Below are 18,862 nucleotides of genomic sequence, written 5' to 3' on the forward strand. Positions count from 1 at the left end.
TCGTGCTTTGCGAGATTATGTTACGAGGGCTTCATTCTGATGACGTCACCACTCACCTGCGTAGAAACCAATGATAATTCTGCCCATGATCAGTAATTCGAAATTGTCCGCTAGTTGACAAGTACCGAGCATCAAACCAGCAGAAATCGAAAACACGTTGTTTAGCAAAAGACCACCCTTCCTAATAAATAACAGCAGAAGACAATGTTTTTCGTAATATTCCAAACTTATAGTTGAGTGCGACTATACATCGCAGTTGGGAAAAGACGGCCGTCGGTCGGTCCCTGTATCACATGAACGTAAAAAAGGTGTACTGATGACAGACGAGTGAAAATTATGAGAAAATCGTCCCTTTAATTAGCATATGTGTGAAGTTTTAAATTTTTTTTCCAAGACATGTTGGCTTCAATTGATAATTTGTAGCGATATCATGGACAGTTTTGAAAGAAATGAACTTGTTTATCTATGTTGTCCATAATACGGAGATTATAAACAGACACCAACAATCACGAACATCAACTCGAAAATTTAGAGAATTGGAAAACAGCATAGACAGATAGACAGGGGATCACAGTATATACAAAGACGCATTTTAGACACACGCACATACACAGTATAATCACAATACTGTTCTCTGAGATCTGGTATGCTAAGATAAAATATGCATCATGGTACCTTCCCAAAATATCTCCCATTGGTGCGGCGGCAAGAGCACCAACAGCGCCACCAATGGCGTAAAGTGAGACAGTCAGAGCATACAGCCAAGTCAGCCCGGTTTCTGATAGCTCGCCGTATCTTTGATATGAGGAGTTGAGAAAATCTCTTATATGCTGAAAAAATAATATGCATACCATTTAAACACAGAAGCATATTAAAATATACTCATTTAGGTTTTTTTGTTGCAAGGAATTCGGTTTGATTTCAACATTATTGCTTCTGGAAATCCGTCTTGTTTGTCTGTTAAGGTACGTGGAAAGTATTATCTACGGAGAAATGCGGATATATTCGTTATGGAGGATAACAATGGCATTGTAAACATTTGACCTTTGTAACTCGCAATACCGTTTGCTCACGCTCCTGCGCTTTTTGTGTACACACGTGTTTATTTCGAACGACCTAAACCAATCTTTGTTTTTACAAAACGTAAACAAATGGATTAATGGATTTACAGATTGTACAGCTTGAAGAAATGTCGCTGTTTTTCAATGACAAGTGAAAATCATGAAGATTATAGACAAAAAAGGGGGCGAGAAAACAAATCATATCAAATACTTCATACACATTGTGACGACGGATTGTGGGACTGAGTTACTGAGTAATCATGGTGCAAAGAAAACAACAAAACATAGAATAAATCAGGTAGGCTTACATTTGAGGGCGCTGTCATCACTCCTGTGTTGTAACCGAATTGCAGCGAGGAAAATATCGACACAATGGCCGTTGCGTAGACAACCCATACTGTCAAACGACCCTTTGGAGAGAACCAATGGATTAATTCGGAACAAGTTTCGCACCATTGTTTTTACAAAATTTTCGGTCAACGCTATTATGATCGTGCTACTATGATATAATTGTACGACTGTACCCTGTACTCAATGAAATGCGATGTTACATGTTCTAGTTCAAAAGACGCTGATTTTACGAATAAAGAAACAATGGCCGACGCCAAAAACTCAAGTTGAAGGGAGATACAGTTTCGTAAGATATCGGATAGGTTATCGGACTGGTTAATAAGATATCGACAGATTTGGCTTTGTGGGACACACCCACCTGCAACTTTTACTTGCTAATAACTACCTACAGCGCGCAACTCTCAATGTGAGATATAGGTAGAACTTATCTCTAAGGCATAGAGATTGGTTTTAAATTAAAAGTTGTTGTTTAGGGCATGGCATAGACACTTTAAATTAATAAGTCAATATCGGCTATTTGTGGACAAAACCTTTCAAAGACGAATTGAAAGCATTTGATTACAATAATTAATGAAGTCACAAATTGATATAATTATTGATGGCACATAAATGTATGATATTCATCCTAATGTACGAATCTATATCAGCCACGAATATATTTGAAACTTATGATACTTCTAGAGTTGAAATGTTAAGATTTCCATCGTAATTTTCTGAGATGTAATTTTTACTTTGATACTTTAAAAGTCTGATGATATCTTCTTGCAAGATTGTTCCAATCGCAATGACAACTATTGGGGAAAAAGGCGAGTAAAGACCCGTCTTAACGTTTATGTTTGAGTGTCTATACTGAGCTGATATCACTGTGGAATCCATTGTATAATTCTATGATAGTCGCAACAAAACTGCACTATGCAGGACTTGGCATCGTGACGAATAGAGGGTATTTACGATAAAGAGAAGGCTTATGTTTAGGTTTAGGTCAGCTGTGAGAAACCTTAATAATACAGACTGCTTGATTAGAACAGTAGCTTGATCATGATTTATGAAGATCCCAATAAATAGCTTGACCCAAATTTAAGGTACACGCTCTCGCTGTGCAAACACGTCACCCTTTGAGTTATTGCCGGTCCCTGTTAGATTATCGACTGGCACTAACCTGGCCGCCATTTTGCTGACCGAAATTCGCGAACGTCGAGTTGTTTGGTGAGAACGAACATGGTGTTACCACAGGGAAGGGAGGTAAATGACAATTGGATCGTCAAAATGAAGTCCTGCGTAGTTTTATGATCGAAAGTAGACGAACTTTGCATCAGAATTAAGCCGATTAGGCAAATGTTGATAAAATTGTATAACTGAATGGTGCATGTGTGTGTCACCATTATTTTGCGACGTTGATTTACAGTATATATCTCATGCATATTGAAGACCGAGAAAGGAAAGCAGAGACTCCGGGGGAAATGTACTTTGAAATTTCAGCGTAAGCTTTATATCCCTTGGGACAAAGTTCAGTCATTCTGTGGTCTTTCGGCTTCTAATTCACGTATTAGCACCGTCCAGCCCCGACCACAGCTCTCAAGTGATAGACTCAAGGAGGCTTGAGTTTTCATCGTTAAAACAGAAGTCAGCGGTGAGCCATTCTCCAGTGTAACTGTGGCTGCAAGTTAGGGTTCATAAAAATCAACTGGAGTGAAATTATTGTACGAGATCTAGAATTACCTTTTCGCCAGCAGCGGTTGTTTCTTCAGAGACAGGTTCTGCAGGATTCACCTCGTTGAGGTTGAAATCCGTTTTCTCGGCAGAGTCAATCTGTTTCTCCTTGTCGTCCATAGTGAACGAGATCTGACTATTCTCAAGACGATGCTAGCTAAGACCTGGCCCAGGACGCTGTGACGTCTTGTTTCACTGTCACAGTAATCATATACATGATTGTAAAATATTTTGGTTAATCATTGCCCAGTGATATTTACTCAGCAGATACTGTCAAAACGTTATTTTATGAAAGAAAAATTAGTTTACAAAGTCGTTTGTCGGACGAGCTACATTTTCAATGTGCTTAGCAAAGGTGTTTGTACCTACAATTCACTTATACTTTTGCACTTGACCTTCAATCGAGTCATTTTCAGAAGAAAACAGGGAGGGGAAGGCATGAAAAATGATGAACCCTTCAAATATGCCGAATTTATTTTGTTTTGCAAAAACTTACGACATGAGCTCGTCTACACGTTGAGGAAAGAAAACTACGTCTTCTTGTCAGAATCAAATCATAAGTTTCTATCTTGTACCTACGTGGAATTAGTAAAATGTTATAATTAGTGGAGCAGCATAACCAGTATAAAAAGGAAATATGTTATCGTTCATTTTTTAATTTATTGGCTGAAAGTAATCATTCATATATGACAAACTGAGTTCGAGGTCAAAGTTCATCTTTCTCACTGGTTACAACGGCGTAGTAAGTTTTATTGGCCTGGTGTAGATTTATGACTAATTGTGAGCTGTTCGGAAGGCCAGCAAAGAAAGGTATTTTACAAGACTCAAGATATTTTTTACGTTTTCCCCGGGCGAAACGAGTTTCAGAAATCATGCTGTTGAAAAAGGGAATCTAGAAATCTAGAAACATCTTCATGAAAAGTGATCGAACACAGGCGTCACCTGTAGTTACAAAAATGACAAAATCGAGTTTAAGTGGGATCGTTTTGTAGCAAAAGGGGAATTTAAATTTGCTAAGCTACTTTTCAATGTTTTATTTTCACTCTATTTTAATAGTCACACATAGGTTATGGTAACCCTGTTCGTTAAAATGATCATATATTGTAGAAAAGGCTTATCGAATTTCTATTTTGGCATTTAGGGGTTTATTGTATAAGTCATGGAAGGTTATAGTGCTTCTCATAAAGGTGTAAGTACAGTTAAATTATCAGTGATTGTTGGTAGTATATTCATCCATTTACAACAATGTGTCGCCAGGTTATCTTCTCCATCATTAGTAAGGGAGCCGTCATTATTATCGCTAGGGATCAGAAGAATATGAGGAGGGTCACTCAAAATTGAAAATTCAAGGGGGTTGCTCAAAATTTGGAGAGGAAGAAGGGGGTAATTCATTTTTTTGCGAAATAAATTACTGAAAAACCTTTCAGATCGCACCATTATACACATCTGTTTCTCAAACTTTTTGACGTGAGAGGGGGTACACCCCTCTCGTGTCCTCCAACTTAGGGATTCTAACAGTTTTACTTAAAAGACAAATTGAAATACCTCTAAGATTGCACTAATACTGCAACATTGCACACATCAATTTCTCAAAATTTTCACAGGACCTAGGACAAAACTCAACTGTTGTGAATGCATCCTATTTTATCACAGAAACATATTTTCATCGACTTCAGTTCAATGACCATTTTGACACTTAACCATACCATATTCAGGCTTTTCATTAGAAGCTGGCAGCTGGAGAAATGACACAACAAGGTCACAGATTTTCCATTCCTGCATCTTTTTTGGTCTTCAATCACTGGTAAACTGAGAACTGTTTTTTACAAAATGTATTGTCATTTTTTGGTTTTTGAATATTGTGACTCAAACTCTGATCACGCTAAAAATGTGATAAAATATCGTTATTCAATGTCATTTTCAAATAGTTTTACTGAGTGCAAAATAAATTGAAAACACCTCTCAGATTGCACCATTACGTGTTATTACATACATCAATTTCTCAAAAATTTTCGAAACAAGAGGGACCCCTCTCGTGCTCCACCCTTAGGGTGTTCTAACAGTTTTACTTCGTAAAAAATTGATAAAAACACCTCTCAGATTGCACCAGACTGCACCATTGCAGACATCAATTTCTCAAATTTTCCATGCAAGATAGGGAACAGCCCCTCTGACACTTCCCCCTCAGCCTCTGGCGTGTTCTCCAAACGTTCAAATTCTGCCCTGTCAGACATCCTAGTGAAAACCCTATCATGATACCCATCCAAATTAAACAATATGGTTGGATATTGGTTATAGCGTGAGCTTTATTATCTGTATTTTGTAGTGATTTTGAATATCATTTTGTTGGTTTCACCTTTTTCAACTGTCATAAGATAACTGATGATAATTTAGTAGGGTACATCAGGATTTGAAAGGTCTTCACTATTGCTGTATTTTGTAAATTTTGCAAATACATGTATTGGTATTTAACTTTTCTAAGGGGGTTCAATTCCTGCATTACAGAGGGGGTCACTCAAAATTTATCATGGTGGCAGGGGGGGGGGGTTACTTGAACTATCAGAGTTTCCGATGAAATCCTGCGACCCCCAGGACGAAAATAATGACTGCTCCCTAATTTCATATTCTAGGTGGCAGTATCATTTAACTTGCAGCAATATGTTACGAATGATAGTCGTCTATTATTCACTTTTACGGCATAGAGACATACTTTCCATACAAGAATGAGATGAGTATAATAAGAGGAGCACGCGTGTCTCAAAAAGTACATTAGGAGGGCAGGGTCTCACAGCAAGGATAAGAGACACTTTGTTGAATTATAAGACTTGCCCTAGGGATGTCAGACAATCTACGAGGATGAAATACGCTTCGTCACTGCTATTACAGAAGGATAAGAGGAGAGTCTGTCTGTTTTGCACACGCCTTTAATGTAAATGAACAGTTCACACTTCGGTCATTTAATTGTCCGACTTTCGCACTTTGGATGATACGTAGTAACAGCAGTAAAAAGTCATAATAACTGACAACGCAGTATAACTTACTCGACTTTAAAACAATTTCATTATATTTTCTAGAATAACACACAACGATCAAATTTCAATTTTTGAAAACAGGGAAAGTAGCAGATTATCTACATGCCAAAGAAATTATCGAAATTTCATCTGGTCTATTTCGGACTGACTCATATTCTCGCTGTATTTTCGACCATTTTTTGGCAAAAAGATAAATTTATTCCAACATGTTGGCAAAGAAAACAAATCTACACAACTGTGTATGTGTCTAGCGTTTTAACAAAATTACAATGCAACTTGTCTGAAAAGGAAAAAAATCAGTAAAGTATCATCATGTAAATTCATTCAGGACGGATCCTTCTCCTCCAATTATTGCAAGGCTTGAAATTTTTGTGACAAACTCCTCAGCTTTGTTCATCAGCTTATAAGAGAAATATAATGTATTCACCCATTTTAATTGCATAACATAGGATTGAAGGGAAACTTTAATCCCATCATCAAGAGTAGCTAAATTCGACAATGTTATATACACCGCCGCCAGCAAATAGCGCCACCTACGCCCTTACAAGAAGTTGATACCTGCTACAGTACAACAGTGAGTGCATCAACAATTGTCTTATAGGATTTACGGTTAGCACCCGACAATTCTCGCTTCACTGACATATTATTTCAGACTTGACCTCAAAGCTTTCCGGTTTATAATTGGACTATAAGCATGGTACTGTCTGCAGCACGATGACACTTTTCGGAAAGAAATAGCTTTGTCATTTCGTCATGAATTATGTTGAAAGTGAAAGATTTAGTTCTGTAAAGCATTCTCTTTCAAAGTCAGATAAAAAATCAGGGTCACTGTGCAAACTGTGGTAAGTGAGAAACCTTTTAGTTTAAATGTACCGATGTTTGAAATTTAAAACGGCCTACATCCGTGTATTGACTATTTTAGGGAAAAATAGCTTTTTAAATTTCACAAAAATAAACCTTTGGGAAGTTACTTACTCCAATAGCTTAAGGCTATTGTAGGGGCTATTTTAAAACACTAACCGTGTAGTACCTTGTTTTCAGAGTTTGTCATCTTTTTGTTGCAGTAGATGGTAAAATGCAGTGCAGGGGGAAAACCGGATATTCGGTTGCCATGGCGCCAATTTCAGGGTTAAAAATATGAGGAAATTTGTGGCAAAGATATCTATTGAACGAAAAGTCATACAACAACCGAATTTTTTCTGTAGCATTCAGATGTATATGTATTACAATATGAACCTAAATCTATGACTGTATAAGATGTCAATATATGTCAATATATATATATATATACATTAGACATAAAGTAAAGGATGTCCGTCATAACTTTTTAAATTGATTTCAAATGGTAGTCCATATCCGTTCAGTCCTCATTCCTTTTTCTAGGTTTTCGACGAAACCCAGTGGAGATTGCTTCAAAACTCCTCTGCTTGGTCTCCGGCACCAGGAAATAAGCAAAGGCGGTGTAGTAGATCATGATCACCATGAAGATCAAGAACATGTAGGCGCCAATGCCAGACTGTAAAACAGGAAATGAACTAACACTGAGTGGTCATCAGACTCGACACAGGAATCAGGTAAGTGACATTGTCACGCAACACGCAAGTACAAACCCTTAATAAAAAATATTGCCACTTTCTAATGTACGTTTATACGTCAAAATATATCATAGTATGCTTAGTTTAGCAACAAATGAATTCCAGTTCAGACTAAAATTCACATGCCAACAATAACGTATGAAAGTACACAATTATGTAATTTGTATTGTAAAATTGAACAGAGTAATTCGACATGATTTGGAGCACAGAACAAGAAACTGCATTTCACAAGTAACGAAGATCATGGAGGAGTTGGATGGAGCTATCCAAAGTTATAGCTGTTGCCGCGTTAATAATTTTCATATTAATATGTTTCCACCGTTTGCTAAAACGCAACAGAACGTTTACAGTAGTATGCAACTCGAAAGTGCAAAACGTAAACTTTTGCTAACACTTTCTTTAATGGATCTCTCAACCATTCTCTTTCAAAATCAAGAATAAAAATCAGGGGTCACCGTGCAAATTTTGGTATTCGAGTAACAAATTACCGAAGATTTACCGATGTTTAACATCCCTGTTTTAACTCTATAGAGAAAAACAAAAGTTCGAATTTTCGGAAAACTTAGACTCTAAAAGTTTTCTTACACCAAGAGCTTAAAATGAAGAATTGGAAATTTTGGAGAGTCCAAATATCTGTCCCCGAGGCGCATTCTACCCTAAAAGCTTACCTGCATGTATGGAAATAGAAATGTAATAAGGACACCACTCCACCACTGAACTTGTACGCCTAAACTAACAGCTGCTGGCCTTGTACTCTGCGACCAAAGCTCTGGCACAATGATGAAGTAAACAGTGGCTAGAGAAAAAAGATGAAATAAACCGTCCAATTAAACTATTTGTCGGACAAATGTGCAAACATTTAGTATGGTAAGTGTGCGCGTAAGCCTCGTTCACATAAGAAACTTTAGTGGTGGTAGAAAATTTTTGGCAGCGCTCTATCGCAAGCATTTGTTGCGTTGAAAACTAGTGATAGGGTACTACATAGTTTCTTTTAAGCATGTATGTATTAAAAAAAATTGTTGTGTAGGTCTTGTTGATCTGACATTTGTTCTACGAATACGACTATGAATGTCCTGTCATATAGATGACCTAATATGTAGCAGTATGGTGTTGACGTTATTGACCTATCCTCAAACCCTTGATAACATACCATTTCACAATCTTTGTTGCTATTTTGCAGATGTCTGATAACATGAGGAACATTCGTTGTGTTTCGTTGGAAATCATATCCACTCGTAATGCTAGTGTAAACTTGCAAAACCCCTATCGATAACTATTAATTTCATTTATAATCTTCCTCAAATACAGGTTCACATTACCTGGTCCTATTGAAAAGAAGAATATTGACGCAAAGATGCAAATCATACTGATATAAGCCCAGGCATCAGCCTTCTCAGGATTCTGTGAAATAGATGTATATACAGTGTTAGGCTAAAGGCGATTTAGTCTCTAAAAAAGTCCCCCAATCATTGTAACTGTAATCTTTAACATCACTGATTCATTGTGAGGTTTCGCATTTTTTGCTCACAATGAGTCAATGATAACGAACTACTTTGGAATGTTACACTATTCGTCAACGAAAATATTGAATGAGCCCATCTCTCCATTTACAAAACTAGATAGCGCAAGAATCCAGGCCGACGATTATTTTCAATTAATAATGACTTGTGAAAAATTGATTTGTTCAGTCAAACAAACCCCATTAGTAACATAAATAAAAAACATCTGTCTAAAATCGACTATGAGATGCATCATACCCCTTCGGATAGGAGATCCCATTACGCATGTTACGTGCTATATAATTTTATGTCAGGTACATTTTATACACAAAATATCGGATATTGTATCTTATCCTGAGATTTATTCTCTTGACAGATAACTCAATTTGCTTACCGCAAGATTTAATGAGAGGGCAATAATACCATTCAGAAGGACCATTGCCGCAAAATTGTAGAGAATAAGAGGTCTTCGACCGAATCTGTCTACCAGAAAGATCTAAAAGAAACTGTTTTCATTAGTATAATCTTCTAGAGTTTTGCACTGTCAATTAAAACTAATAATTGGCTCAAGGCATATTAGAAAATTCACGCACGCGCACTGCGCGCAAAAAGAATTTTCTTTGCGTTTGACCTCAAAGCCTCTCTCCCTTTCATTAACGAAATCTAATAAGTTCGAAAAATTGACGGTGAAATAATTGAACCGCAAAACACCATAAATTGGTGAAATATATTGTCGCAAATTTCAGCTGTTGACAGATATTTGAAACGATATTCGGAACAAAATCTGAACGGTTAATGAGTATCATCACGGTGCAAAAAGTTGTTAGACGTTATCATGGCACACTGGTACAATTTCTTTTTACCATAATCGCAACAGAGGTAAACTATCTCCCTCAGAACGCAATGGGCTTCGTCCGTCACGAATGTTGTGTATTCTTTTCTAAAGCACAGAAAGTTTCATCGGCCAATTTTCATGGTCCCCCTATATGACGTCACATATGTTCTTTCTGGTGGTTTAAACTTGTAGAATGCAAAATTCACTTGTTACCTATCACCTAGAGGAGAAAGTTTTAACGCACCTGTCTTTCCAATTGACATTTCAGATCGGAATGCGGTGAACATGGCTTTTATAATTAGTTACAATGAGTTAGGTAAAAGTTGTATTATGTAGTATGAGTATACTGTACTTACAGCAATGAAAGAAGCAAACAATTCGACAAGGCCAATACCGAGAATGGCGTAGCTCACAGCATCCGGGTCATTGGGCCAAATCATCTCAAAGACGAAACCAGCGTATTGGTACAGCTGAAAACAGTGATGCATGATGGGAAAGTGTCGAAAGCGTAATTATCAATATCTTTGTTGATAGAATTAATGTAGTCAATCAACTTTATTCCAAAGGTTTATTTTCAGAATGTCAAAACGAAAAAAGGTAGAGTTTGTGTGACATTTGTGCCAAGATTAGACTGAAAGATAATTAGTCAAACGAAAATATGATTCAGTAAACCATCAAATATCAACATTAATCAATATATGTATGTTTGTTTGTGGACTTACATTGCGCTTAACTATTGAAAGAACGTGTGTTATGAGACTACAACTGACAATAGGCTATAGAAAAGGGATTCACATTTTTTATTTTGTGGTGTGCCTAAACTTTGAAAACTACGTTTCCATCAGACTCTTACCGCTGGGATGCCACATAGCTGTATGGATGACATTATCGTTACACTGATCAGGAGAGGTCGGCGATAGTTCGGATTGGTGAACAAACCAACTACTCCAACTTTCTCTTCTGTTAATTCTTCTCTGTGTTCGCGATTTATCTCATCGACCACCCAGTCGACGTCAGAGGTGCCGTAGTACTTCTTGATGGCTACCGTGATTGATGAAACCAGTGTTGAAATGGATGGCAATGGATGGCAAAGGATAACAATGGTTTATTATTGCCGAGTATGAAATGTTGTAAAATAAGACTGATGCTAATGATTGTCCCTATAGATGTTAAAAAATCCAAAATCTCTTCCAAACGCCCTCAACGACGTCTCTCTATAAAGTTTCATTAACTTGAACCTCAATGAGGAGAGTTGGGGAGGGGTAATCAGAATATTGAAATATCAAATATTACCTCGTTTTGCTGATTTTGTGTTGAAATCTGTTATGACGAGCCAGCGTGGACTGTCCGGACACGGCGGAAATAACAACAGATGAATCGCAGAAATGACCCCGGTCATCGAAAGTAGAATGTGCCAATTGTCTTCTGTGTTTAATACAAAAATGCCTAAAATCTATGAATTGTGAAAAAAAAAGATAATCAAGAAGTTGAAATCAGATCAGAAGGGTGCTGCCTACAGCACTACCTCTACAATCATTGTTAACTTTTGTGGCAAGTTGCGACAAACATATTTAGATTTTAATGAATGCAACCTGACTTTGAGTTCAGCATTTGGGTTGGAAATGGATTCAGAATCATAAGGAATGCAGTGAATATGTATTTTACTCACAAATATTGTGAGCCAGCTACTTAGTTCATCGACACTGATTTGCTAATTTTGCTGAGCTCTACCACAGACCTCTACCGTCTATGGCTCTACCCTACATGGTAAATTGTTCACATGTGCTTGCAACAACGACGCATGCGTGATTGCAGAACAACAGATTGGGTGACTGTACCTTTCTCTTGAATTTGAAAATCGTATGGCCGTATTTTAATACCGAAAAAGACTAAATTCATCATCTACGGTAGAAACACATTTGTATTAGATATTACCTGGGCCAACAAAATGCACAGGGCCAGAAACACTTTCTGGGAACTGCCAACTGCGCCTCGATACTTAATTGGTGAAATCTCTGCTAGGAACATCGGTGTGATGCCGAACGCAATTCCTTAAAGGAAGAAAATATTCAGTCACAGAAACAAACATGTAGCCTGAGAATGACAAAATCTAAGCTGCACGATTCACAATTTTGTAAATTAAAGGACCTGTTCAGAGTCCAACCTCTATGCAATGTACTGAATCATGTGGACAATGTGTACTTCTTGAGAACGAGGCAAAGCGGGTGATTACCGTACGAATATATAATAACGTAAGAGACATAAGCGAAGTAACTGGGAAAAAAGATAAGACATTATATTAGACTCTAACTATTGATGAAGTAATTCGAGATGGCAACAATATCACAAACATGCATATATGAACAAAGCAGATTTACAGTTTTTGTTGTCGTATGATTTCTCATATCGTTAACTTTGAAGACAGTGTTATTTGCGACAATCCTAAGTGAGGAATTCGTGCCCTACAACATCTGTCGATGTTTTGCGCATTTTTCAATGTTCTTGTCGTTCGTATAAAATAGTTGTCTGGCATACAACATACCACCATAGACGCCATTGACTGTCCGTGACATGATGATCAGCTCAAAGTTGTTTGCAATCCTACTGCAACCAGACATTAGAGCAGCGCTCAGGGGTAAGAAATTCACGAATAGCAAGCCATATTTCCTGTCAAGAAGGAAAGTGATGAATTTACCGATACAGTCAAACTCCGTCCCCTCAGATTGGTTATAAAATGTGTCCACAGAACGAGAAACTCGTTATGTGTTAAACAGGCCTAAATTCAATCACAGCTGTGCTGCATTTCACATTTCCTTTGTATTCGGGTCGGCCTTTTTGCGGCCAGGCGTTGCTCGGTCGTATTTTTTAAATACTTGAAAAGAATATTCGATAGTTTCATTCTCGTAGAAGTGAAATAATTTGAGAAGACATGAAAGATACGCCTCAATGTTTGACTTTCTGCATACCTGCCCATAATATCGCTTATCGATGGAGCAGCAATCGCCCCAAGAGCGCCCCCTATCAGGTATGATGACGCTGTCACTGCCCAAAGCCAGTCCATGATGTCTTGTGTAATTTCACCGTAGCGCTCCGTGTACGATTGGTTGTAAAAGTCTTGTATGTACTGAAATGAAACAAAAATCGAGAGCCTTAAAAAGCTTGCTTTTCGTATGTCCGGAAGATTCGTCACTTTAAGCTGTTCTCTTCTCTGAGAAAGGCTGTCACGAGAAATTATCCACTCTGTAGATTTCAGTAAGGAACGATCTGCAAACATTATCATTCTTGATATAGATATTTGAATATATACTTCACTTCACTTTTTATAGATGCAGCAAGAGTGTTTCTCACTGGCGGGATCCTAACTGTTCGGTAGATCTCTATCACTTAAATATTCCACACAGGTAAAGTGTGTGTGACAAGTTTCAGCTCAGTACAAACTGCGAAATGATTAGTCGTGTACTTATTATTCAAGCAATAGATCAAACCCGGAATTCGAGTGGACCACGGTATAAATAAACCCATAGTGCATAGACGTACGTCTATTTCCATTTACTTCCGTTTGTACACAATGTGGATTTGTTTGAACCGTCATCACGTGTTCTCTTAGTTGGGCGTACTGAGTCTGTAGAACGCATCACATCCTTTTTATTTCACAGTAGAATGATTTATTACTAGTGTAATCTCTGGTGCACAGTGCGTTAGATCAAGAGTCGTTAACAAATGTTAACATACCTTGGTGGGTGCCGCTAACACACCAACATGGTAACCATACTGACCGATACAACAGAAGGACGCCACCACCGACGCGTACATTAACCATGATGTCACTCGAACCTGAAAGAACGCATTTATGTGACGTCAATGATCATAACGCCCGAAGTCGTCATTTCCATGGCTTATATAGTAATATGCGTAGATTAACAACTCATTCTATGACACATTTATTCTATCATATGTGTCGCGTGGTTCGAAGGAGTTGATAATGTCCTCATGTAATAATTCCCCTCATTTCTAAATTTTGTTAATTCTATCCGAGGTCATGACAAGTTCAGCCCGAATCTAAATTGGCTCACAACAGAGTGTTCAAATAAAATAATACAGCAGTTTAGACGCTTTTCAGATCTTTGACCGCTCCAAGTTCACCGTATGTCTTCAAAATCATCCAAAGCAACATCAAGCAACGGGGAGTTATGTAGGGAAGTTACTCCAACATTACGGTAAGGGATCAGGTAAGTCAGTGAAATTTGAATAAATTTGATGTCTAACAGTCTTATCAGAATTAAATTTAATATTGGACCGAATTTGCGTTTAGATCAGTCGGCCAATAAGGTCAAAATATTTTTGATAGAGGTAGAATTTTAGTCAGATTTCAAGGCCAGTAGGTTTTGGTTGGATTGATTGGAAACGCCGAGGTCAAGGGGTCAGATGGCAATGCCTGTACGGGCCAAAGGTTATCAAATTAAGAAAAAACAGTTATTTAATGCCCCTTTCCACGACTTTTACATGACCTGACATCCAAATATACAGGTGCAGCCAACGGAGCTATTCATCGAAAAAGCTATTCCGAGAGCAATTTTTGAGGGCAGGGGAAATTTTAATTTTGCTTGGGCAGGGGATATATTTTTAGGTGGCAGGGGAGCAAATTTTAGTTTTTTGTCGGGCAGGGCAGATATCGGTTGATTGTCCTGGGGACAGGGCTTGGCGAAAAACGAGGAGGGGGAACTTCTTTTAAAACGGGGACAGGGAAGTTTATCCATGGTGTTTCCAGGGATGGGACACAGTGCAAGTACTTACACCTCTTCAAGGTTACGCAGACTATTTAACCTATCGCTATTGACCGAACATCAATCAATTTTAAGGGGACTTTTTCCGGGCAGGGGAAAACAAGGTTGTTTTCGCCACAGGGCAGGGGAGCTTCAAAAATTCACAGTGGAGAGGGGAAAAGGCAAAAATAAGTTGGAGTGGGTAAAAATGAAGTATGAGTGCGGGAGGGTAAGTCGAAAAATTTTCTGTGGGAGGGCAAATTATGAACAGCTAATTAATTACCCTCTTGACTTAAAAGTACTCAGTTCACATTACTTGTCATGCAAAATGTATCTTATCATAGTAAGGACCCCTTTTAAAGTGCATTGTTCGTTGGCTGCACCTGAATATACCGTAGTGGTATGTAGTATTCAAAACTCGATATTTTACTCCGAGAACAATTCACTTTTTATCTGAATTTGAGGCATTGTGAGAATTCTGCATAGTCTGTCAGTGTAGTGAAGTAGTTGGCTTCTACAGAGTGCACAACACAAATGGTAGGTCATGCCAACAAAATTGCTACAAGAGGATGTAAAGTCATGTTCAGATCGTGCAAATCGGATGATAGTTCTACAGTATGGAGCATATATACATTTACAGTGTGTAAATATGGAAAAAATATACGACAGCGTCTCGCTGTTCATATAATGACATTGTGAATACGATATTCACTGCGATAGTGGCAAGTTTTCTTCTAGAAACGTGTCCTTGAGGCTGTTTACGTACTCTCTGAAGTGACGCAGTCCAAGGACATGATCACATGATAAAGTGACGTCATTAATTGTTCCAAAAGAGAAAGAGTTCACACTGAAAGTCTTTTGCAGATTGAACTTAAGTCATAATTTTAATGTTCTTTGGTCTTTTTTTTGGAACGTGATGGCGCAAGTCTTTGTACAGTTTTGCCATAAAAAACTTCTCTAATAGCCAACACAATACAACAACAACAACAACAACATTCAATATTCGGTAAACAAAGTGGTCGGTCAACCTTACAGTACATAAAATAGCTAAGATGTGCTTTCATAGAATTATTTGGGCCATAACGGCATATTTCACATCTAAATAAACTAAAGCAAAGATAAGGTCAGCAACTAAACAATTGAAAGTTCGTTGTCAAAGACATTGAAGAGGGATATATGCCACTGTAAATGTCTGTTCCGAAGTCTGAGGTTGTTTTAGGATGAAAGCAACTCTTGATGTGAAATATTGCCAATGGGTTTCATGATAGTCCAGAAATCCAGATCCATGATTTCTATTATAACGTGGATGACGACAACCATCACATAATGTAACTCTACAAAATACCAGAAAATATCTTGAGAATGGCAATAAAGCTAAGTGGTAAGCTGTTTTTAAATCTGGAAATCTGCCAACGCGTCTATGGCACCAAGTCAAAATATCTTCCCTTTATTGCTCTCCTAAATTGACATTATACTGCATGTTGCTGACTGCATGCGGAATTTAAAATAACTTGCCGATCGGTTTGGAAAGACAATAGTTTCAAGACAAAAGTATACGTGTCGTGAACAGTCGTACGCGTGAAGACCGAACGTTCATCCAATGAGACCAAATTTTAATGAGATCACTTTTATTTAGATCACTTTTACTGGCAGTTTTGTTTGTCACGTATTTCAAATTTCAATTGTTCACATTTGACGTTTCAAGAGCTCTAGAGCACTCAGCCGCCAAGTAACCTAACTGCATACTATATACGCTCACTAAGTGTAGGCAATGTTTAAATCAATTTATACATATACATGACCCTCTTCGTTCAATGTGGACGGTCACAAATCGTGACACTTTAGTTCATTGGTACAGGTATTCACATGACCTCGCTTGGGCTTACGAGCAATACTTAACCCCAAACAAAATGCCTCACCTGTTCTTGCATTATCCCTGTCCGTTATAAACGACTCAAGCAATAATTTTGTCACCACAGTTGGCGTCAACAGACGGTACTGCAGGTAACATCTACTCAGATTTTATAGCCATTGTCAGCGACGTCTCACATGTCACAACGGACCATTAGTGTGGTTCAACAGTTAAGTTGTCCAAGCTGTCGATGTACCGTCTCAAAAAGCAACAGAAGGTGCTAAAACATGCGTGAAAGGACAACCGCTGGACCCGTCCAGCATGTTTTGAGGAGTCAACAACGAGTGCCCTTTACTTTGTTAATCATTAAACGCGAGACAGGTCTTAAATCACTCTGACCGACAGTGGATACACTGGAGTCGACTGGACCAAGTTGTTTTAACTGGTGCTGAGAAGTCAACTGTGACCTTAAAGGTGTAACTTCAAGGCCAATACACTACTAAGCCATTCGTATTGAAAGTGACAGGATAAGATTGAATAAATCTCTGATAATTAACAATTTACAAAAAACTTGATCAACAGGTCTTAACATTGAGGTAATGAATGGCAATGCCTGTATCACTCATTAGCTCATAGCGTACCTGTGTCAGTCTGTCTATGTGTCTGAATGTGTGATTGACTTTCTGATGGCGGATATCTTACATACTTGGTTGAGTAAAACTGAAATTTAGTGCAATAGATGCCGATTATGAAAAACGGGAAAGTTTGTTTATAAATAATGGTTTTAGTACTGGTTATTTTGAATTAGGTAGAGGAGTAAGACAAGGAGACCCTTTGTCCTCCAATGTTATTTATTTTGGTGTTGGAAACATTGTTGTTATCTATAAGGTCCAACAAAGACATCTCTGGTGTAAGAATTTTGGAGTCAGAGATCAAAGAAGCAGCCTTTGCAGATGATATGACTTGTTTCTTATCTGATGAGGATCTGCCACAGTATTATTTAATGTTCTTGATATTTTTAAGGAGTGTTCAGGACTTAAAGTGAATATGTTGAGAAAACTGAAGCAAAATGGCTGGGAAAATGGTGAACAGAAAGGACAAACTGTTCGGGGTTAAGTGGCCCACATCGCCTGTCAAAATGTTGGTATTTACTTCTCCTACAATGTAGAAGAAGCAAAGAGCTATAATATTACGAAAGCAATGAACAATATGAAAAACATCTCAGTACTTGGAAAAGTAGAAAGTTGTCACTGTATAGGTAAAGTTCAGATTATAAAACCTTTGGTATTCCACAATTTACCTACACTTTCAATAATATAGCTATTTCAAGATATGACATCAAGGAAATTCACAGAATTATTTACAAATTCTTTGGGATGGCAATGACAAAGTTGCAAGGAAAGTTATGATAGGAGATGTGGGCCGAGGTGGATTAAAAATGCCGAATTTGTATATTATTAAGAAACATCAGAGAATATAGTGGATCAAACGTTACTTAAACCCAGATATTAAACATACCTGGAAACTCTTTGTTAAGAGTAAACTTAACTCAGTTGGAGGTGAAACGTTTCTCATAAAACCAAGAGTATTCCAATAATTCAGTTCTCAAATTTTTCACTGAATGCCTCGACAGTTGGTCTGATGAAACAAGAATGTATCAAGAACGCTATAGTCAACTGATTTGGAACAATGAAAATATTACTATAGGGGGAAAACCTATTTTCTATGAAGAATTCGCTCAGAATGGCGTTATGAATGTTTCTGATTTAGTTAATGAAAATGGAGTTATTCCTTGGTCAAATGTTGCTAAAAATAATCTGTCATTAATCCATAAATTAAAATGGATGGGTATTATTTCAGCGATCCCAGATCAATTAAAGAATAAAGAAAACGGACCAGAAGAAATGTTTTTTTTTTACATTTCAGAACAACCTATGCCTTTAATGTCATTGAAAAGTCATATAATTAAAAGGGAATTGATTAATAGAGTATTTACTGCACCTGTAAGTATACAGAAAATTCTTGGTAATTTACAATGGGAAAAACTTTATGAGTTAATAATGAAAATGTCAATGGACAGTAAAATAAGAGAATTTCAATTTAAGTTGTTACATAATATATTATATACAAATCAAAAATTGCACAGAATGAATCCCAAAAAATT

The 18,862-nt window shown here is 37.5% G+C and overlaps 2 protein-coding genes across 2 annotated transcripts; both read right to left on the reverse strand.

Moving 5' to 3' along the window:
* Window positions 1–459: 459 nt before the first annotated feature.
* On the reverse strand, window positions 460–3,305 carry LOC139136508 (solute carrier family 2, facilitated glucose transporter member 5-like). The gene is made up of 4 exons (XM_070704232.1): window positions 3,132–3,305; window positions 1,370–1,471; window positions 676–830; window positions 460–463 (listed from the first exon to the last, which is right to left on the reverse strand). Exons 1-4 carry the CDS (start codon window positions 3,240–3,242, stop codon window positions 460–462), a joined length of 372 nt encoding a protein of 123 aa, XP_070560333.1. The 5' UTR covers window positions 3,243–3,305.
* Window positions 3,306–6,028: 2,723 nt separating this feature from the next.
* LOC139137583 (solute carrier family 2, facilitated glucose transporter member 1-like) lies at window positions 6,029–17,060 on the reverse strand. The gene is made up of 12 exons (XM_070705764.1): window positions 16,766–17,060; window positions 13,816–13,917; window positions 13,050–13,207; window positions 12,626–12,750; window positions 12,019–12,134; window positions 11,377–11,536; window positions 10,937–11,124; window positions 10,440–10,553; window positions 9,643–9,744; window positions 9,069–9,150; window positions 8,418–8,545; window positions 6,029–7,670 (listed from the first exon to the last, which is right to left on the reverse strand). The coding sequence occupies exons 1-12, from the start codon at window positions 16,775–16,777 to the stop codon at window positions 7,515–7,517; spliced, it is 1,443 nt and encodes a 480-aa protein (XP_070561865.1). The 5' UTR covers window positions 16,778–17,060; the 3' UTR covers window positions 6,029–7,514.
* Between the last annotated feature and the right edge of the window lie 1,802 nt (window positions 17,061–18,862).

This window comes from Ptychodera flava, chromosome 7 (assembly GCF_041260155.1).
Source record: "Ptychodera flava strain L36383 chromosome 7, AS_Pfla_20210202, whole genome shotgun sequence".
Lineage (NCBI taxonomy): Eukaryota > Metazoa > Hemichordata > Enteropneusta > Ptychoderidae > Ptychodera > Ptychodera flava.

Coding starts and splice junctions, on each gene's coding strand:
- LOC139137583 (XM_070705764.1), bottom strand. Junction 9,151..9,642: donor CCCTCTCATTAAATCTTGCG/GTAAGCAAATTG, acceptor TCTATTTCACAG/AATCCTGAGAAGGCTGATGC. Junction 8,546..9,068: donor CTTCTTTTCAATAGGACCAG/GTAATGTGAACC, acceptor TTTTTTCTCTAG/CCACTGTTTACTTCATCATT.
- LOC139136508 (XM_070704232.1), bottom strand. CDS start 3,242: ATGGACGACAAGGAGAAACAGATTGACTCTGCCGAGAAAACGGATTTC. Junction 1,472..3,131: donor CAACCGCTGCTGGCGAAAAG/GTAATTCTAGAT, acceptor TTCTCTCCAAAG/GGTCGTTTGACAGTATGGGT. Junction 831..1,369: donor TGATGACAGCGCCCTCAAAT/GTAAGCCTACCT, acceptor TTATTTTTTCAG/CATATAAGAGATTTTCTCAA.